Source organism: Mastomys coucha, unplaced genomic scaffold (assembly GCF_008632895.1).
Source record: "Mastomys coucha isolate ucsf_1 unplaced genomic scaffold, UCSF_Mcou_1 pScaffold20, whole genome shotgun sequence".
Taxonomy (NCBI): Eukaryota; Metazoa; Chordata; class Mammalia; order Rodentia; family Muridae; genus Mastomys; species Mastomys coucha.
Genome location: NW_022196903.1, coordinates 130,651,017 through 130,673,496, shown reverse-complemented (window position 1 = coordinate 130,673,496; position 22,480 = coordinate 130,651,017). Strand labels below are relative to the sequence as shown.

At 45.0% G+C, this 22,480-nt stretch overlaps 1 protein-coding gene across 2 annotated transcripts in view; it reads left to right on the top strand.

Moving 5' to 3' along the window:
- The window catches only part of Gucy2c (guanylate cyclase 2C), an 83,214-nt gene that overhangs the window by 13,561 nt on the left and 47,173 nt on the right, over positions 1–22,480 (top strand). For both annotated transcript variants that reach the window (XM_031381034.1, XM_031381035.1), the window contains exons 4-10: positions 2,038–2,253; positions 3,489–3,610; positions 5,128–5,224; positions 7,444–7,561; positions 9,588–9,723; positions 11,775–11,860; positions 17,048–17,159. In XM_031381034.1, coding sequence (XP_031236894.1) covers positions 2,038–2,253; positions 3,489–3,610; positions 5,128–5,224; positions 7,444–7,561; positions 9,588–9,723; positions 11,775–11,860; positions 17,048–17,159 — 887 coding nt within the window. The remainder of the gene's footprint in view (positions 1–2,037; positions 2,254–3,488; positions 3,611–5,127; positions 5,225–7,443; positions 7,562–9,587; positions 9,724–11,774; positions 11,861–17,047; positions 17,160–22,480) is intronic.

Here is a 22,480-nt window from a genome sequence, read left to right as displayed (position 1 = left end):
AGAGAGAGAGAAAGAGAGAGAGAGAAAGAGAGAGAGAAGCAGCAGCAATGGTCACCACTGCTAGAGAGGTGAGTTTCAAGTGGGGAAATAACTTCATGAAAAAAAAGTTTCAAAGTTTCTTGATTGATTATTTAGGTGGGAGGGCCCAGCCCAAAATGAGCAATATCACCCCTAGGCTGGTGGTCCTGGGTTGTATAAGAAAGCAGACTGAGTAAGTCATGGGGAGCAAGCCCACAAAAATGTTTTGTGTTGGAGACAGACAATGTCTCAGTCAGGGTTACTATGTATGTGGTGAAACATTATGACCAGATGCAACCTGGGGAAGAAAGGGTTTATTTGACTTACATATTTTTTATTACTTTCATATTTTTACAGTCCAGTTGTTGCCCCCTCTCAGTCCCCCTCCCACAGTTCTTCATCCCATTCCTCCTCCCCCGTCTCCAAGAGGATGCCCCCCCAACCCCTCTAGGCCTCCCCACTCCCTGGTGCTTCAAGTTTCTCCAGGGTTAGGCATGTCTTCTCCCACTGAGGCCAGACCTGGCAGTCCTCTGCTGTATATGTGTAGGGGGCCTCATACCAATAGTGTATGCTGCCTGGTTGGTGGCTCAGTATCTGAGAGATCTCAGGGGTCCAGGTTAGCTGAGACTGCTGGTCTTCATATGGGGTTGCCCTCCTCCTCAGCTTCTTCCAACCTTTCCCTAATTCAACCACAGGGGTCCCTGACTTCAGTCCAACTGTTGGGTATAAGTACCTGTGTCTGTCTCAGTCAGCTGCTGGTTGGGCCTGTCAGAGGACAGCCATGCCAGGCTCCTGCCTGTAAGCACCCCATAGCATCAGCAATAGTGTCAGGCCTTGGAGCCTCCCCTTGAGCTGGATCCCAAGTAGACCGCCTATCATTAGACCACCTATCCCTTACGTATCTTGAGTCTAAGTCTGTTGAGGAAAGCCAAGGTAAGAATTTAAACCGGTGCAAACCTAGAGGCAGGAGCTGATGCAGAGGCCATGGAGGAGTGCTGTGTACTGGCTTGTTCCTGATGGCTTGCTCAGCCTGCTTTCTTATAGAACTCAGAATCACCAGCCCAGGGATGGCACCACCCAGGATGGGCTGGACCCTCCCCTATCAATACCTAATTAAGAAAATACTCTACAGGCCATCGCACAGCCAGATCTTATGGGGACATTTCATCAGTTGAGGTTGTCTCCTCTCACATGACTTACTTAGCTTGTGTCAAGTTGACATAAAACTAGCCAATGCAAAGTGACAAAGCAGGCACTGGTAGGAAGAAAAGGCATAGCTACACTTCCCAGCTGATCACAATTATAAAGGCTCTTTCTAGTTTGCTTTCTGTGGCCTTGATAATTCCATGGCCAAAAGCAACTTGGGAAGGAAAGGATTTATTTCAGCTCACAGTTCATAATGAGGAGAAGTCAGGACAGGAACCCAGGGCAGGAACCTGGAGGCAGGACCCGATGCAGAGGCCATGGAGGGGCGCTGCTTTCTGGCTTGCTCCCCATGACTTACTCAGTCTGCTTTCTTATACAACCCAGGACCACCAGCCTAGGGGTGATATTGCTCATTTTGGGCTGGGCCCTCTCACCTAAATAATCAATCAAGAGAATGCCTCACAGACTTGCCTACAGTCCCACTGATGGAAGCAGTTCCTCAAGTGTCATTCTCTTTCCCAGAGGACTCTAGCTTGTGTCGAGTTGACAGAGAAAAGTGCTTTGTTTAGCATGCAGTTTTCAGTCCTCTCTCCCGGCTCACAGTTCCCAACCCAGAGAGCATGAGAAGGCATTTGGAAATAAATTAGCATGACCTAGCATGTAGTTATTTCACTGTAATGAATATTCACAGAATATGGGCCACCATTGCTACTTTTAAAGTCAGCTGTGTGAGCGGGTCACCCAGGTGCCTGTTTTGCTGTCCCCATTTCATTCTCACCATTCATGCCTGAGTGTTAAAGAGGAGGAAAGGGGCTCCTCTCCGTGCCATTGGAGTTCACCCTGGCATTGCTTCCTCTCTCGCTTTTGGCACAGCCTTGACACAGAGTTGAACTATCCCATGATTTCCGCTGGAAGTTTTGGATTGTCCTGTGACTATAAGGAGACGCTCACCAGGATCCTGCCTCCAGCCAGGAAGCTGATGTACTTCTTGGTCGACTTCTGGAAAGTCAACGATGCATCTTTCAAAACCTTTTCCTGGAACTCTTCATATGTTTACAAGAATGGATCGGAGCCTGAGGATTGTTTCTGGTGAGGAAGGCTGTTTGTTAATCCATGCATTGCCATGAAGAAATGTCACCTTCATCAGGGGCACTGTTGAAATAGACACCAGTCTGCTTTCTTACTCATCAAAGGGGCAAAGCGAGTCAAGTACTGTGCGAATGCTCAGTATAGACCACATTTGTGGCACTCTGCCTAAGAAAGAGTGAATTCTTGTTGGTCTTAATGATTCCCCATGGCAAGCCCTCTAAAGACAAATGCATAGGACCCTGTTTCTAGAGGATACAAATGAAAGCTAGAAGTCAGTGTTTCTGCACTACCGTGGAAGATATAACACTAGAAAGTGTGTGTTCTGCCCAAACCAAGAGGCACTTGGAAATGATGTCTCTCACATTTTCGTTGAGAGGAAGGGGGGACAGGAGAGAGCAAGCCCTAGTTAAAAGCCTAAGTCCGTGTCTAAAAAATAGCTCAGTGTGCAAAGGGACTTGCTGCGCAAGCCCGATGACCTGACTTTAATCCCCGGGACTCACATAGTGGAAGAAGAGACCCGATTCCTGCAAGTTGTCATCAGAGTGCCACCCATGTGCTGTGTGACACACGCGTGTGTGTTCACACAAGGACACACACCACAACATAAATAGAGGAAACATGATTTTAAAATATCATAAGCTCCTGCAACACCAGTAAAAGTGGTGGAGGTGACTCAGGATGCTAGTTGCTTCTACCGTCTCTCTCCACAGAGGCCTCAGAGGATTAAGATAAGGTGTGACCAGGCGCGCACATCTGGGAACCCAACCCTAGGAGCTCACCCTAGAAACTTGGCATGAAACTGGAATATACAAACCTCCAATTCACACGGGAACAGATATCATTTTACCAGCTCTGGAGTTTTACACTATATAGTTTCAGATTCTTCTGGTTTACAGTTCAGGCTAGAACCTTCCTGCTGTAGCAGTAGGGAAATGGTAGAAGGAACCCCTCAGATGTCTATAACTTGTACACACAAAAACTCCACCCCCCATACTCTGCTTAGACGAGGTAGCCACAATGCAAAGTAATGGCATCTTGGTGGGTACGGTCTGTTAATAGAGGACCTGGATGTTAGATAAAAACTCCAGCACAGAGGTAGACAGGTAGATAGATAGACAGATAGATAGATAGATAGATAGATAGATAGATAGATAGATAGATAGATAGATAGATAGAAGGTGGGCTGGCCATGAGGAAGCAAAACCAATTTGAAGCTTCACTTCTCCCTGTTCCAGGTACCTCAACGCTCTGGAGGCTGGAGTGTCCTATTTTTCAGAGGTGCTCAGCTTCAAGGATGTATTGAGACGCAGCGAACAGTTCCAGGAAATCTTAAAGGGTCATAACAGGAAGAGCAATGGTAAGACAACAAGAGAGTACCCCTCATGACCACGGCCTCCCTCAGAGTCCTTCAGGCCAATGTCTCTGTAGCATTGCCCTCATGACCACGGCCTCCCTCAGAGTCCTTCAGGCCAATGTCTCTGTAGCATTGCCCTCATGACCACGGCCTCCCTCAGAGTCCTTCAGGCCAATGTCTCTGTAGCATTGCCCTCATGACCACGGCCTCCCTCAGAGTCCTTCAGGCCAATGTCTCTGTAGCATCACCCTCATGACCACGGCCTCCCTCAGAGTCCTTCAGGCCAATGTCTCTGTAGCATTGCCCTCACCGCCTGCCTCTAAGTTGCTTGTTTGCAAACAACTTCGTCATATTGTTATTTCTGTTGACTAAACCTTGGCAAGTTGCCCGACATTATTCAAGCACTCACTTGCTGCCATAACCAAGTATTTGTTATTTTAGGAACTTACAGTCAACCAAGATATGGGGGTTGGTGGGGGAAGCAAATGCCATTCTTGATCTTAAAGAGTTTATAGGTCACCTAGGTAGCACAGCATATATATATAAAAAAAAAAAATCCAACAAAAGCCTGTGTGGTAACGCATGCCTTTTGCTAATCCCAGCATTTGGGAGATGGCAGGAGGCCAGCCTATTCTATGTAGCAAATTCTAGGACAGCCATCTACATAGTGAGACCCTATCTCTAAACAACAGCACACAATCTAAGGAAGTGTCCTCTCCAGCTCTTCCCACGCCCAAACCACATACAGGCCGCAGCTAGACTCGTGGTAAAGGCTCGGAGTGTTTCCATCACTCGAATTTCTAAGACTAGGCTCTGAGTTAAAAAGCTACAGGCACAGCGCAAAGATGGTAGCTTAGGAGGATATTATAAACTATTCTCACACTCCCCCTCAAACACACAGACAGATGATGAGGTGTGGCCATCCACTGAAGAAAATAGCTTTTGGGATCACTCCCATCCAATGCGATAGACTAAACACTGAATGAAGCAGGACTCGTAAATGGGAGTCCTACTCTGGGGCTTTTTCTATCATCTTCTATCCTTTAGCCCCCTTGGGATCACCTTCTATTTTAGAGATTCCACACAGTTCAATCAGGACTCCAAAACTAAATGCAAAAGAGGACAGAAGAGCTTGGGGGACTTGGGATTAATCCTTAAAAAGGTAAAATGAGAGACAGGTGTGGCGTTGTCTTTTGGAAATCCTAGCACTCAGAAGCTGAGGCAGGAGGATTGCTATGAATTAGAAGCCATTCTGGACTATGTAGTAAGTTCAAAGTCAGTCTGGAATACATAATGAAGCCCTGTCTCAAAGGAAGGAAGGAAAGAAGGAAGGAAGGAAGAAAGAAAGAAAGGAAGGAAAGAGGGAAAGATGGAGGGAGGAAGGAGAGAGAGAGAGAGAGAGAAAGGAGGAAACGTAACAACCACAAATAACATGACTATGTAGGGCTCAAATCAGGAAACTGGTCACTCCTGCTTCATGTGTCCACCATCACCTGTCACTCTATCTTTCTTTCTTCCAGTGATTGTTATGTGTGGCACGCCAGAAACCTTCTATGATGTGAAAGGTGACCTCAGAGTGGCTGACGACACTGTTGTCATCCTGGTGGATCTGTTCAGGTTGGTATAATGTTCCTCCCATCAGAAAGGAAGTATGTCAGTGGCTACTTAGACAGCCCCCTCTCTCTTGGGTGGGCAGCCACCATGATGGCCACATTGCAACTGAAGTCTCATTCCTTCCTCACAATACCTTCATGTTTACCTAATCATCTGTGACCTTAAGTGGAAATGTATTCCTTGACACCTGACAGGCATCCAGATATGCAGTGCACTCCTCTGGGGGGTCTAGATGCACACAGTACACTAACTTCCTTTGTTCAGGAAAGGATCCAGCAGCTAAGAACTCAACAGTGGTTTCCCTGGGGAGATAGGGCTCGCCCCTGGGCTTTAGTTGCCAGTGGTCTTTGGCCTCAGGTTATTTCTTTTCATCAGCACCTTTGGAAAGACTAAAGTTGAATTCAACGAGATCTGATCTGTACAGTTATTCTTTGCTTTTGGTAGAACAGGTACTCAGGGATGGTCCCTTCCTTTGTGCTGACACGGAGCAGAGAGAACCATGAGAGAGACAGAGACAGAGAGAGAGAGACAGAGAAAGAGAGATGGAGAGAGGGAATGAGAGGGAGGGAGAGAGGGAAGAAGAGGGAGGGAGAGGGAGAGAGAGAGACAGAGAGAGAGAGAGAGAGAAAGAAAGAGAGATGGAGAGAGGGAAGGAGAGGGAGACAGAGAGAGAGTGAGAGAGAGAGAGAGAGAGAGAGCGAGAGAGAGAGAGAGGGGGAGAGAGGAACCATTTCCCTAACAGTACCAAAGCAGTGCTTAGGTTAGGGCACACTTGGAGGAGGTGCCAGCGGTACACCTGTGCCCCTTGTCCCACAGGTGCATCATATGACCCACTTATCTCCCTGGGTCATTAATCATTACCTGTGGGCCTTCATCTACTGCAGGGGCTCTCCTGGATCTGCCTAGTCATCCCCCGATACTAAACACACTTTCCCAGCCTGAGAGGAAAGGGAGCACTGAAGTGCAGGCCCGGTGGACAGTTGAGTGTTCATGAAGATAAGCCATCCATCCCGCTAGCCCTTGAGCTGTGGACGTTTAGGAAAGAGGGTAGTGCTCTCAGCATTTCCCTCCCACCTCATGCTGGCGCTTTGCCCTGGGCAGGGAGTTGTCAGTGTGGCCAGCTTGGTATGACCTCATTCTCAGCCACCTGGCTTTCCTTTGTGTCACCTGTTCGTGGAACACGTGGCTGTTTCCAGAACAAGGTCAGACTCAAGTAAACCTAATGTGCTTGGCTTGTAACTCCACCACTTGGGGTTCTGTGGGAATACGTTAGCATTTTGAGATTAAGTCGAGTTGTGAAATGAAAATGAGGGTGCCTGTCTTTTAGGGTAAGATCGATAATGTTAACATAAGAGCTAATACAGTGGTCAGCTCAGAGCAGATTGAGTACTGAGTGGTGGCCCCCCTAATTCTAGCAGTTCAACGGAGCCACCCTGTTTGTGTATTAAAGCACCCACATGGTTAGGAAGCACAGAAACCCAGGGATGTTCCGAGGGATCTCAGGGTGCGATGTGCACAGTGTGGTCTGTGAGTTGATGATACGCATCCTGTGAGTTGATGAGTCCCACATCCTGAAGCTCGCAGTCACAACAAAAGAGACCTGTCTCAGACAAGTTAGAAGGCAAGGACAGACAGCTGGCATCGTCCTCTGACCTCCACAGGTATGCCATGGTATGCCATGGCACAACCGTGTCTGCATTCACTGCATTCACACACATGAATGTGCACACACACACACACACACACACACACACACACACACACACCAAGAGACATTTATCAGAGAAAATGTCTTAAATCTGCAGTTATCAGTTCAGCCTTGAGCAGATGGTAGCTTTCTACATTACAGGGCATTATGCAGAGTAATCCCATATCCCATATCCCAATATTTTCAACTTGTTTTGCATACTTAAGGAAAAGGACGTTTTCCTGCAGAAGTCAAGGGTCCTTGGGCTTTAACAGCAAATACAAACATTCCCTCAAAGGATAATGAGTTCCTTTGCACCCTCAGTTAACAGCAAGAGCGGCCTAAGTCCTGCCATTCCCTGTAGCAGGTGAAGAAGGGGATTAGAACTGGGGAAAGTAGAAGGCTTTGCTGATGGCTACACTTAAAACAACCACCACCGACATGATTTTCAAAGCTCAGGTTACGATTTGTATGAGTTGTGAAATTTCCGTCTCTACGGGGTGCTAATTTTTATGAAGAACCTATGTTTTTATAGTAACCATTACTTTGAGGATGACACCATAGCCCCTGAGTACATGGACAATGTCCTCGTCCTCACGCTGCCTCCTGAGAAGTCCATCTCAAACGCCTCTGTCGCTGAGAGGTTTGCACCGGTGAGATGTCTATGTGTATATGTATGTAAGTGTTTGTTAAAGATGACGCAGAGCAAGGTAATTAGTCTCCTGGTCAGACTCAGAGTCTTAGATTTGCAAGTAGGTTTTCTTTGCATGTGTGTATGTGTATATGTGTATATGTGCGTGTGTGTTCATTGTGCAGATGTGTATGTGTCTGTGTGTGCACATGCATGTGGAAGCCAAAAGTGAATATTGTTTTCCTCTATTGATTGCTTCCTATCTATCTGTCTGCCTGTCTGTCTATCTATCTATCTATCTATCTATCTATCTATCTATCTATCTATCTATTTTCTTATTTGTGTGTGTGTGTGTGTGTGTGTGTGTGTGTGTGAGAGAGAGAGAGAGAGTACTATGTGTGTAAGGATGCTTGCCAACGCCAGAAGAAGCCACCAGATCCCTTGAAGCTAGAGTCATAGGCAGTTGTGAGTTGCTTGGGTGCTGGGAACTGATTCAGGTCCTCTGCAAGAGTAGCAAGTGTTCCTAACCACGGAGCCATCTCTCTAGCCCTCTGTATGTAAATTTTGAGACAGACTCCTCCAGTGGACCCACAGATCAAGGATGCAGCTGAACTAGCTGGCTAAAGAGCTCCAGGGATTCACCTGTCTCTATCCCTGCCCTGACCCCAAGCCCCACCCACCAAGTACTGGGATTACAAGGGTGCCGGGGATCTGAACTCGGGCCCTTGGGCTTTGTTTAGAAATAAGCAGTCCTAGGTGGAGACATTACCTCGTCATCCATCATAGTAAAGTTGGCCACTGACCAAGAGGGTGCTTCATGTATTCTTATTGTCTCGGTATCCTACCTAGTTTGGCACTTGTCCCAGAACAGGGACCTCCATTTACCCATTAAATCATGGTCACTTTATTATACTGCAGAGCTCCTAAGACACACTAGGCCCTGTCAGTCACTGAGCTTTAATGAGATGCAGTTTGTCATCTGCCTCCATTGAAGGAGGCCATAGAAATCGCTGAGGGGGTGGCCCAGAGACCCCCTAAGCAGCCATGCAACGGCAAATGAATGCCTAAGCACTATAAGGGAGGTGAGCATCACCCCTCTTCATAGACCACACGTCCCACGTGCTCCAGGTATGGACCTGCCAATATTAAGGCTCATAAGTACCTTTAATGCAAGGTCCTAACTGAGTTCTGTTCATCCCTGGAACGATGATCTTTGCGGCTGGTCACATAGTTCAGTGGATACAGATACCGCCATGTCTGATCACCTGAATTCAATCCTGAGGTCCCACAAAGTGGAAGGAAAGGCAGGAGTCCCAGAAGTTGTCCTCTGACCACCACATGCGTCCCCCTCCCTCAAAAATAAATGTCATGAAATGATGATTTCAGAAAAAAAAAGAAAACAAACAAAAAACAAACCAGGAGCTTTTTGTTGTTAATGCTTTTTTGTAAAATGTGTTCCAAGTGCAAAGACAGAAGGGAGTTCCAGGCTGCCTGAGAGAACAGAACCTATCTGGCAAGAACTTTCAAGCCCTAATCCCGAGAAAACCATCATGGAGCGGATGCAAAGGCGGAGGGGTGCTCACTCTATTATTTTGCCAGGACAGAGGTTAGGGGCCTGAAGCGACAGTTAGAACCAGCTTCAAAACAGAGTCAGTGGCATCAGCCAAACTCCTAACATTCCACTCTAGGGACCAGAGGCAGGTTTACTTTCTGGGCTCTGGTTTTCTCTTTTACACTCTCGTGAAAACATTAACTTAGAGCATTAACTTAGCACTTCTGCATGAAGTCCCTTGGATGTTAAGATGGCGGATTGGACTTTCTCAGCCACCTTGTGTTTCACCATCACCAGAGGGAAGCACAGTGCCTCTAGGCTCTCCTCTAAAGGCAGGGCTCTTGTTTATTTCACAAGAAAGTGAAACTGACGGGAGCAGGTCATGCTTCCAGGTCCCCTGAATTTGTTTTATCACATATCCCAAGAATATCCACTCTGTCTCCAGAACCCACCACCCCCTTTTCTCATTAAAAGATATTTTCTCCTTCTCATTTAGGGGAGAAGTGACTTTTCTCTCGCTTACTTGGAGGGAACCTTGCTGTTTGGACACGTGCTGCAGACGTTTCTTGAAAACGGAGAATCTGTCACCGATCGCAAGTTTGCTCGTGCATTCAGGAATCTCACTTTTCAAGGTACCTGTCTCATAGGATCAAATGATAAAGTTGGAAAAATGCAGGCTTCGGGAGGGGGCAGCAGGAGACCACCAAGACAGATGTCAGCGGTTGATGCTTCAGTTGCTGAGGATGCTGGAGCTCAGTGGAAGGAAAGGTCATGGCATAAACTTGGGGGATGCTGTGATGCATAACTAGACTGCAGCACACGCTGCTGCTGCGCACATCCCTGGGGTGTTACAGAGTGAGCACACAGGTGGGGAGCTGTATGCATGAGCAGGTTTCCTCAGAGCGTTGTCAAGAGGAGTGTGCTGGCCGCGAGAAGAGAAATATTTGCGCTTTACTTTTATTTCACATATTAGCATATAAGATATATTTACAGCCTTTTTCAAATGAAGTGTGTTTTAGTAGATTCTCCTCTCCATCCATATCCTCTTGTCTCCCGGCCCTCTAACACTCACTCACACACACACACACACTCAGAGTAACCAGTCTCAATCTCCTTTCTGCTCTTAGGCCTTAGGTTCAATTTTTATTTATTTTTTTAGTTTTTATTTTTATCTCTTTATATTTTAATATATCTCCCTTCCTTTCCTATGTTAAGCCTCTATTTCCCCCTGGCAACCCCCAACTTCTAGATTGACACACCCATCCTTACCAGCTCCTCTTAAAGCTCCTCCTTCTTGCCTCAAATCTCAGACAAAGATTATAAAGAAATTTCATTTTAAGAAATTTTCTTAAAGTCTTGCCCTGCAAAACCTTTGTCTAAAGCAAAGTGAGCCCGTTGTTGGCTCCAGAAGGCAGGCAATGATTGCTACCTGGTCTGAGAGCTATGCCATGGCTATGCCCAGGGCTGAGGAGAACATGGTGTCCGCCTGCCTGCAGAAGCAGAGAGACACGCAGTGACCACCTGTGTCCCCTGAGTTCTGCCAGGTACTTGTAGAGTCCTATCCACGCTCAGTCAAGTGTCCCAGTGACCACTGTCACAGGCTCAGAGCTAAGAGGCATGTATTTGTTTTAATTTAGTCACACATCACTATAGCCCTGAGAAAAAATGTTAATATCTCTGAGTCTGATTAAAATTATTTCTCATCAATAAAAATAGAAACAACAGTTTTTATGTCATGGTGTTCTGAAGAGAAGAAAATGGCAAATGTGTGGAGTCTTTTAGCACAGAGTTAGTGTCTGGTAAACACGAAATAAGTGTTAGATTTCATTTTTTAAAATGTACATTTATTTGTTTACTTGGGGCAGTGACATGCCACAGTGTGCAGGGATCAGAGGACGACTTGTGGGAGTTGGTTCTTTCCTTTCATCACGTGGATGGGTTTGGGAGACTGGACTCAGGTCCCCAGGATGCACCCTTTCCAGCTGTTCTAGCTGGGCATCCCAGAAGTGAGCTGTTCTGTTGAAGATGTGAAGGTTCCCACCTAAGCACACATTCTGGATGGTCAGTCTGCAGTGCTACTGTCAGTCACCTAAGCACACACTCTGGACGGTCAGTCTGCAGTGCTACTGTCACCTAAGCACACATTCTGGATGGTCAGTCTGCAGTGCTACTGTCAGTCACCTAAGCACACATTCTGGATGGTCAGTCTGCAGTGCTACTGTCACCTAACCATACAGTCTGGACGGTCAGTCTGCAGTGCTACCGTCTCACAGTTGGAAAGTAGAAAGACAGACAACTTAAGGATCTCTTTCAATGCTTCAGCTGCCGAATGCTACTGAGATGATTTTGTTCTTTGTACGATGTAGTCTATGCTGTGGCCTTCACTCTGGGCCACTGGTTTAGCTCATACTCTTGTGTAGTGTGGACAATTGAGCAAATCATTAACTTGCCACATCCTCAATGGAAGGAAGAGGATTTTCCTTCTAAATGGACACACACACCCTTCCTAAAATACCCTTCACAAATCACAATCAGCAGGGGCAAGAAGCAAGTAAGGGCCATCTGTCCAGGATAGAATAGAGTGATTTGAATCCATTTTACACTCTTCATCCAGATCCTACTGACTTCATGTCTAAAGCCAATGATGGCCTCTGACATGCTCTATCTCTCTCCTCCCCCTTAGGCTTTGCGGGGCCTGTGACTCTGGATGACAGTGGGGACATTGACAACATCATGTGTCTTCTGTATGTGTCTCTGGATACCAGGAAAGTATGTTTGACCCCCAACATGACTCCAGGGTGACAAGACTGGGTGGAAAAGGATAGTTAACTGGAAACACAGACACAGTGAAGGAATTAGAGGGGCGATGTTCAGAATCTAAAGACAGATCATGACAGTTCTCTTTGTTTTAACATGTATACTCCACTTGTGGTAGGATTCCCTAAGCATGTTAGCAAGAACCTCTAATTAGACATCAGCTCACACACATGTAGGAGTCAGACTACTGGAGTCGGTGAAAGAAAACAAGCTGATGAAAAGCCTTTCCTAAAGACAGGAAGTATTTTTACAAACTAAAGATTTCAAAGAAATACCTCTCTCCATCAGCACTTCCTTGAAACGTGTGAACTGTGCAGTCCCTCGGGCACGCCCATGAAAGTGCCGTGATGCTAGACTCTAACTCACATTATATACCTGTGCCTTAGTAAGGGTGTTACTGCTGTGAACAGACACCATGTCCAAAGCAACTCTTATAAGAACAGCATTTAATTGGGGCTGGCTTGCAGCATCAGAGGTTCAGTCCATGATCATCAAGGTGGGAACATGGCAGTGTCCAGGCAAGGCATGGTACAGGAGGAGCTGAGAGTTCTACATCTTCATCTGAGGACTGCTAGCAGAATACTGGCTCCCAGGCAGCTAGAATGAGGGTCTTAAAACCCACACCCACAATGACACACCTATGCCAACAAGGCCGAATGTCCAAGTACTGTCACTCCCTGGGCCAAGTATATTCAAAGCATGACATTCCACTCCCTGGCCCCCATAGGCTTATTCAAACACCTGAGTCTATGGGGGCCATATCTAGCCATAACAAAAAGCACATTTAGTCCAACTTCCAAAGTCCCTGTACTCTATAGCAGACTCAACAACGTTAAAAGTCAGAGTTCAAAGTCTCTTCTGAGATCCATCCAATCACTTAACTGTAATCCCCGAATCAAGACAGGAAACCAGCTGGGCAAACTCCAAACTCTGCATCTCCATAGCTGATGTCAAAGCAGTTTTCATATCTCCAACTCCTTTTTCATCTTTGTTGGCTTCAAAAAAGTTCTTTTCCTGGGCTGGTTCCACTCCCAGTTAGAAGGGCTTTCCTCAGCAGAAAGCTCACAGCTCTGGCATCTCAAACATCTTGGAGTCTCCAAGGCAACTTTAGTGTTAGGTGATTTTTGTTTCAAAGTCTGGGATCCACACATGATATTCTGGGCTCCTCCAAAGGGCTGGCCTCGCTTCTCCAGCTCTGCCCTCTGTAGCACTCTAAGCTCAGGTTGATCCACTCCACTGCTGCTGCTGTTCTTGGTGATCATCCTATAGTACTGGCATCTCCAATACACTGGGGTCTTCCGCTGCAATCAGGCTTCACCAATAACCTCTTATAGGCTCTCTTCATAGTGCCAAGCTTCAACCCCTTTGCATGATCCCTTCAGTCCTGGGTCATCAACTACAACCATGGCTGCACCTTCACCAGTGGCCTTCCCTGGCCTCTCACAGTACCCAGCCTCAGCTGCTCTTCATGACCCCTTCATGTCTTCAAAACCAGCACCACCTGGGTGACTCTGACACATTGCCAGGTGCAGCTGCAGCATGAAGTACAACCTTGGCTATCTCTGGAACACAGTTTCTTTGTGCTCTCAGAAAACACTTTTCAGAAGATGTCACCTCAGTGATGCTGGTCTCTTCTTAATCATTGCCAATTTCTTAGCTCCAGCTAACCAGCATCACTTATCCCTGTAGCCTCTTCTATATTCCACTCTAAAGTCAGAGCCACACGGCTAAAACTGCCATGTTCTGCTGCTTGCCGGGGCTGGAACATGGCCTCCCTTTATTCTATCACCAGCTTTCTGTTTTCCAACTCCCTCACTGCCTAAGCTTGGCTGTCCTGGAACTTGCTCTGTAGATTAACCTTGAACGCAGAGATCTGCATGGCTCTGTCCCCTGTAATGCTGGGATTAAAGGTGTGTACCATCATGCCTGGATTTAAGCTTTTCTTCACCTACAACTTGCTTTGTCCCAGGCTAGCCTTGAACTCAGAGATCTGTTTGGCTTTGTCTTCTGTGATTAAAGGTGTGTACCACCATGCCTGGATCTAAACTCCCAAATCCCTTAGTCTGTTACCTCCTAGAACATAGGATTCAGCTCCATTGCACTTCCTTGTGCCCCTTTAATACTTGAACCATATATTTTGTATTTTTCCTTTCTAAGCTTGCTATGCTTGTTCAAAACTTCATAAGACTTAACCAAAGAACAAAGTCTCTACTGGGCTTTTTTTAAGACTTCATTTGTCAATGCAATTAATATGTCTCTTTACCTTAGCCTCAGGCAGACTCTTCAGACTAGGGCAAAAGCAGCCACAATCTTCACCAGAATGCCACAAAAACAGTCTCTTGGCCACACACTGAGCTTCTTCTCCACTGAACCCTCTCGGGCCAGGTCTGCACAGTTCAAACCAACCACAGCTACAAAGTCACGGCCCATTAAGCCCCACTTAAAGCATCCCATGGCTTTCCAAATCCAAAGTCCCCAAATCCACAGTCTTCCAGAAAAAAGCACAGCCAGGCCTATCCCAGAAATACCCCAGTCCCTGGTATCGCTTCACTTCTATGTAAGAGCCTGTCATGGCTGGCTTTATGTCGACTTGACACAAGCTATGGTCATCAGAGAGGAGGGAAGCGCAATTAAGAAGTTGTAGGCAAGCCTGTAGAACATTTTTTACAATTCGTGATTGAGTGGGGGAGGACACAGCCTATTGCGGATGGGACCACCCCTGGACATTTTGGGCCAGAGTTCTATAAGAAAGCAGGCTGAGCAAGCCATGGAGAGCAAGCCAGTAAGCAGCATTCCTCCATGGCCTCTGCCTCCAGGCTCCTGCTCAGTTTTAGTTCCTGCCCTGGCTTCCTCTGATGATGAGCCATGATAATGAAGCATAAGCCAAATAAACCCTTTCCTCCTGCACTTGCCTTGGTCATGGTGTGTCGTTGCAGCAATAGTTACCCTGACTAAGACAGAGGCCTCTAAAGAGGGGAGTGGGCCTACTCCTCTCACCACATCTCCCACAAGAAGCTTCCTGTCTGGTATAGAGTTCATGGCTGATCAGCACTGAATTTAAAAGTGGAACCACTTCCTTTATGCCTTCCAGAGCTGTGTCCATCTAAACTGTGAAAGGCACTCTTTCAGCAAACCAACCAAATGACCAGTAAACACCATTTTCCTACAAGAGGTCAGGTCCTGAAAAAAAAGTGGACATATAGAAGAAAATAGAATTCATTTGTAAATGTTCCAGAGTGGACATTAGGGCAAGCTTATATATATATATATATATATATATATATATATATATATACACACACACACACACATACATACACACATATATACATATATATGTATATATATATACAATGTATATATATACACACATATATTTATATATGTATACATATATACATATATATAGACATACACATATATATAGACATATGTGTGTATAAGTTATATATACATATATACATATGTATATATATAATTTATATAAATAAGTCATAATATATACACATAAGTCTATACATATTGACATTACTTTTTGAGAGATACCTACAATAGCAAATGTAAAATTTACAGAAAAGATGTTCATCCTTAAAAAGTGACACCAGAAATGTGAGGCAGCATTTCAGAGACTCCACAGGTTTTTCTTACTATATTGGAGCTTTAATGAGATACTATATTTGGGGGCCAGTGAGATGACTCAGTGGGTAAGGGTGCTCAGCTCTAAACCAGACAGCCTGCGTTTGATCCCTGAGACTCACATGGTAGAAGATGTTGGACTCCTGAAAATTGTACCCTGACCTCCATATGCATGATACATATACCCACCTCCTAAAATAGAGAGAGAGAGAAGAGAGAAAGAGAGAGAGAGAGAGAGAGAGAGAGAGAGAGAGAGAGAGAGGAGAGAAAGAAAGGAAGGAAGGAAGGAAGGAAGGAAGGAAGGAAGGAAGGAAGGAAGAAAGAGAGAGAGGGACAAAGGAAAGAAAGAAAGAAAGAAAGAAAGAAAGAAAGAAAGAAAGAAAGAAAGAGAGGGGGAGAGAAGGAGGGGGATGAAGGAAAGAAAGAGAGAGGGAGGGATGAAGAAAAGAAAGGAAGAAAAAGAAAGAGAGAAAGAAAAAGAAAAAGAGAAAGAAAGAAAGAATGAATGAAAGAAAGAAAGAAAAATAGAGAGATACAGAGAGGGGAAGAGAAGGAGAGGGGGAGGGGGAAGGAAAGAAAGAAAGAAAGAAAAGGAAGAAAGAAAGAAAGAAAGAAAGAGAAGGAAGAAAGAAAGAGAAGGAAGGAAAGAAGGAAGGAAGGAAGGAAGGAAGGAAGGAAGGAAGGAAGGAAAGAAGGAAGGAAAGTGAAACTTTAAAAGGAATATAATGGAAAAAATTTGAATCATATCCCCTAAATGCTTCAGTTACTAACAGGAACTACACAGAGAGACCCACATTCTCATCCAAAGAGATGAAGCCCCTACTATCCTTGGATGAGATACAAAGATGTGTGTGAAAGATCTTTCCTCACCCACACTTCTGCTCTTCACACAAGCACTGTTCCCTACACAGGTCTCCCAAAGCAAACTTGGTCAAACTTCTCAGCCTTTGACTGCCTCCGACCACAGTACAATGTGTATATATCAGGGAGAACCTAGGGATTGACTCTCAAAACACAGGTGCAACCAGAATACTAGTCCATCCTCAGGTAGGTATCAATAGAGGGCCAACTATAGGTTCCTTTCTCCGAGTCAGGCTCTCTAAATGTAAATTTCCTATGGAGAATATTTTGAGGGAAGGATAGTGACTGTAGAAGGCAGCCACATTTCAAACATGTCGCACACAGCATTGTTGATACCTCCGGCAGTGAGTAAGTCAAAGACAGCCTGTAATAATGTTTCCACTAGCAGATGACTTCAAATAAAAAGCTTTATTCATAGAGGCCTAATTAGTAACTGGTAAGGATGGCTCATACGTTTAATCCCAACATTTGGGAAGCTGAGGCAGGAGGATTAAGAGATCAAAATCAAACTGACCTATAATCTGGGAATCATGTCCCCAAAGCCACACACACAGTCAGCCTCATCACGAATTGCTCTAAAATGTTCTTGTGATTTTCTTTTCTTCTGCCTTTTTTTTTTTGTTTTTTATGGCCCCAACACAGTACAAGGTTCTTATGGCGTATGACACCCACGAAAACAAAACGATTCCAGTGGCTACGAACCCCAATTTCATCTGGCAGAACCACAAGCTCCCTAATGACATTCCTGGGCTGGGTAAGACATTCTTACTGAGTTCCTCCCCCCAGTGTGGTTTCCATGTAAGCTGTAGGCAGTTGGCTTGTGCTTCTTTTCTTTTCATCTTGCCTATACTCTCCAGGCTTGTGACTGTGGGTTTTGCAAGTCCAGGGAGTTCTGGTTAGACTCATCCACCCCCAAACCCTGTTTTGAAGATGGTTTCCATATAAGCGGGACCCCTAGAGAACAAGGACAGAAAATTGGCAAAAATTAAATAATCATAGAAATGTGTACTTTTACTGAAAAAGAACTCGATATTTTAAGCAAGGAATGTTTGCTATATCAGGGTGATCGTGGCCCTGAAAGCTCCCTCCATTCCCTCACAGGACATACATTTGGTGACAGTTGTGGTGACACACATAGATGAGGTTCTTAAAGCCTCAACATGGCTTGGCCTTCGTATGTGCACGATGCAGTGAAACCATGGGCATTAACCCTGCCCTTCATCAGGGAGCAGGGGTGGGGATCCATGAACCATAACATTCAAAGCATATGCTGCCTGTGTCTGCCAGTGCTTAGTGTAACAATCAGTAGTTCTATATTACTAATCTATCATCTTTAACACAAAGATCTTAAGAATGGACTTACATGATATGAAAATACAACTAATGGGGTTCTAGAAAATTTTGATGTATTAACTCAACACCATACAACGAACTGAAATTCATTCTTTCTAAACAATTTTAAGTGGTAGGAGAATAATCATAACACTGAAGAGTGGAGAAGCATACCTCTTTATCTAATATTCCCTAACCTTGTAGAAATAAAACTGAAAAGGAATACATGCAAATTTAATACTAGTCCCCACCGAGTAAGAAGATCATGGAAGGTTGTGTCCCCTTTTACGTCTTTCTGAACTTTGAATCTTTTTCACAATGTCTGTATTCACTCATCACTTTTCAAATACTAAAAACTCTAAGCTAGAAATATGTCGATTCTGGCTGTGTTCTGTGACCAAGAATTGAAGTTTGATCAATTGAAGTTGATTTTAAGGGAGCATCCTGGGTCCCGCGGGCTTGCTTGTGTTAAAACTGTAACTCTTTCTATGTTTCTCTTGCTCTGTGAATCCCCCTGGGGGTGGGGGGTGGTGATTCATTTAAAGCAGTCAGCGAAGCCCTGGTGGGGAGCGCATCCTACTGAACAAAAGACACCCAGAGGTAACTGCAGGCTTATAGTTATTTTTAAGCTTTCCATATATTATCCCCAGAGCTAGCTTCATACTTCTGAGGTTTAAACCAACATTTCATCAATCTCTGTCTCTCTGTCCCCATGTCTCTGCCTCTGTCTGTCTCAATCCCCCTCCTTCTCCCTTTCCCACCTGCTCACTCCCTCCCTTCCTCTCTCCCTCTACCTGCTACCCCCACCACACACACACACACACACACACACACACACACACACACACACAGTGCCCATGTCAATAAAACAAAAAACAACAACAAAAAAAGGCATGTACCTATGAGCCAGGGCATTTAGCCAGTGAGCTCCAGTTCAGTAAGAGACTCTGTCTCAAAAACTCCAGTGTCAGGTGATGGAGGAGGACATGCTGACCCTCTGGCCTGCACGTGGACAGAGAGAGGTGGAGGAGAAGTGGACGCAATATATTTTTTTTCACAGGCTTCTCTATTTCTCTGCTTATTCTTTTTTATATAAATATTTTTAAGATTTATTTTATTTATATGAGTACAATGTTGTTGTCTTCAGACACACCAGAAGAAGGCATGAGATCCCATTACAGATGGTTGAGAGCCACCATGTGGTTGCTGGGAATTAAACTCAGGACCTCTGTAAGAGAATCAGTGTTCTTAACCACTGAGCCATCTCTCCAGCACCTCCGCTTATTCTTTAGGGAACTTTTTTAGCTAAATTCTTTCTTTTTTTTTTTTAAAGCTAAATTCTTACCATGACTATAACTCTCCACTACATTAGGTTTGTTTTTAATAAATTTCTGTTTCTGTCTTCACTGTCTTCCAGCAAAGTCACATAGTGTCAGAGGGAGAACACAGGCTGGCCACATCACTATGGCCTCCAGCATTCACTCTGACACTTTACCCATAATCCCCTTCTTCCCTATCACTTCCTCTTGCTCTCAGCTCCTCCTGCTTCAGAGCCCTGCAACTTTATACCACCTTATTATCCTCCGTGCTGTCCCTTCTGACTATAAACTGACAAACATCCACCCCCCTTCAAGATATACCTGAGGGCTTGGGGCATGGTGCAGAGAGTATTGCCACATAAATGAAAGGATCAGAGTTGGGGTTCCCTGAACCCCAAATGTGCCATTGAATCTGTAAGACTGCACTGCTGTCATGGAGAGATGTAAGGTAGAGAGAGACAGGAGACTCTTCAGAGGTTCCCAGGCCACATCTGTCTTCCTTCCGCATGGGCTAAGCTGATCTGGATGCTTAGGCATCCACCTCCTGTCTCAACTTGAGCCTGTCCTAAAAATGGCACTCCGCTGAAGAGCACAACCTCCCCCCACAGAGGGCACTTCCTTTGAAGGGGCCCTCACAGTATGGGGTGCTCCCCTCTGGACCCCCGCACTAGGCGGAGACCACACCCAAACACCAGTTTCCAAACACAAAGAGATCCTTTATTAAACAAGGCAAAGGGGACTGAACCTGAATCTGGCAGGAACGGCAGGAAATAGCTTTATAAGGGGAAAAGGGAGAGGACTGTGTTAGAGGTCTGTCTAATGGGATGGTAGGTTCTGACTGTGTGTGTTAATTAAGGTAGCTAAATGATGAATTGTGATTGCTGGAACCTTGATGCTTTGATCATTGGGCCTTGGTGTTCAGCCTCAGGAACGAGCCAGGCCCAAATAAGGGAATTGACCTTGGTGGCTAGCTTTAGGAATGTAATCTAAGTGGGGGGTTGGGGAGAGGCAGAGGGGGAGAGGGAACGGGAGGACTAGACCTTCCGCCACCACGTTTGCCCACTACCGCCCTCTAGCTTCCAGCTTCCAGCAGGACTTCAGACTCTCAAAATGTACCTGAATCTCACCTCTCCTCTGCTTTTCTCAGCACCTCAGGAAATGATCAGTCTGGCTCTTGCCCTGTGTGACCCCTGCATGATACTCACACCACATTTGCTTGCTCGTGTGTCTTTTATACCACATACTGTACAAGTGTGGGGTCTAATAGTCACTGATACCTGTTGCTGAAACACAGTGCTCTGGAATAATTGAATATTTATGTATTCAATTATTTAATATATTCAATATATAATTTATTATATATAATATATTGGGATGTTAATATTATAGTAATATTGTATATTATTAATTATGTTAGAATATATTATTTACATATAATATTATATACTATATAACATATTATTATATATAATATGATATATAATGTTATGATTTATTATATTATATCATAATAGTATATAATATAATTATATTATAATATTATATATTTATATGCAAACATACATAATATGACGGTATACTCTGGACCCAGCACTAATACCGTTAATTCAGATGAAAGCAGCATGTCCAGGGTAGCATAGCCGAAGACAATTGCGTTAACATGAGTCCGTTTGTTTTGAGTATACAACTAGAAGCGTCTTCCTCTAGCAAGCAGCATGTTGAACGAGTTCCCTCCAGCACTACTGTCCTGTGGCTTAGAAATCAGCCTGTCACACTGAAGCCTGCAGAATGCAAAAACCGAAACGGCCACTAGAGGGGAGCAGACGGCTTGCCAAGAAGCAAAATGAAAATGTGGTTGAATTTAAAACAACTGCATTAGCCAAGTGGCTCACATTTGTAATCACAGCATTTGAAATACCGAAGGGGGAATATTACCATGAGCTGAGGCAATCCTCGGCCACAAAATGAGTTTCAGACCAGCCTGGACTACTGAGTATGACCCTGTCTCAACAACAATGAACCTATTTCATTTAAATAACATGTTTAAATATCTAATTATGGTCATTATGTCTAGCATAGGGAGGTGCTCATTAGGTAGGCAGGTGGGGACTGAAATGACCTGAGAGCTCACACTCATGCTCTGGCGTGGGAGTGTATGACTCCACACTGTGGGGTTGTATTTTTCTACAGTCTTGCACTTTGTCTGGGGCTAGGGGTGTGTTGTGGTAGCAGTGTGTGATGGTGGTGGAAGAGCCGATTACAGTGAGGTACTGGATCCATCAAAAGAAATGTGGTCGTGACGTCATGACGGTCTTATGACGGCATGACATCTGAGGTGGGAGCACTTTCTGTCTAGATGAGAGGAAAAACAAAGTCACTTAGAAAGCCAGATGATAAGCAACCCCGGGGGGCTGGGGGGAAAGCTCGCAAAGCAGCCCTCGCCCTCAGAGCTGGGGACGGGGCGGGGCGGGGTGGGGCGGGGCGGGGCGAGGCGGGGCGAGGGGGAGGGGCAACAGAGAGGGTCAGGGGTTGGGGAGGAAGAAGGAAGAGAGAGTTAAGACATTTTTGGGGGGCTGGTGAGATGGCTCAGCAGGGAAGAGCACCGATTGCTCTTCAGAAGGTCATGAGTTCAGGTCCCAGCAACCACATGGTGGCTCACAACCACCCGTAATGAGATCTGATGCCCTCTTCTGGTGCATCTGAAGACAGCTACAGTGTACTCACATATAATAAATAAATCTTTTAAAAAAAAAAGACATTTTTAGGATACAGCATAATTGAATAAATACATTACAAAGCATGTGATAACTTTATGGTGGAATATATTTTCATATTTGGGCATCTTTTTCTTGTCTCAGTAAAATAAGGAGGACCAAACTTTTATCCAAAACTTTCAGCCATTTAAAAATCAATAATTTAAAAATCAATAATTTAAAGATAAGGCAGAGTATCTTCCTGAAATCTGTTATATTCCATTGTTTGTCTTTATGTCACACTATCTCAGTTATCATGGTTTTTTTTAAAGATTTATTCATTATTATATGTAAGTACACTGTAGCTGTCTTCAGACACACCAGAAGAAGGCATCAGATCTTATTACAGATGATTGTGAGCCACCATATGGTTGCTGGGATTTGAACTCAGGACCTTTGGAAGAGTAGTCAGCGCTCTTAACCGCTGAGCCATCTCTCCAGCCCCTAAAAATCAATAATTTAAAAATCAATAACTACTCGTGGTGGGTGCAGGCTGGCTGGTAGATGACCCGACCATGCCCTTGAGGATCCTGTGTGTCCTGGTGCTGTTAGAGACTCCTGGGGAGGGAGGTGTGGGGGATGCGGAGCAGAACTTTAATGGGAAATCTGTTATTCTTTTCTTGGAGTAACTTCATTAATTACTTAGAAGTGATCTCCAATCTTTTTTTTTT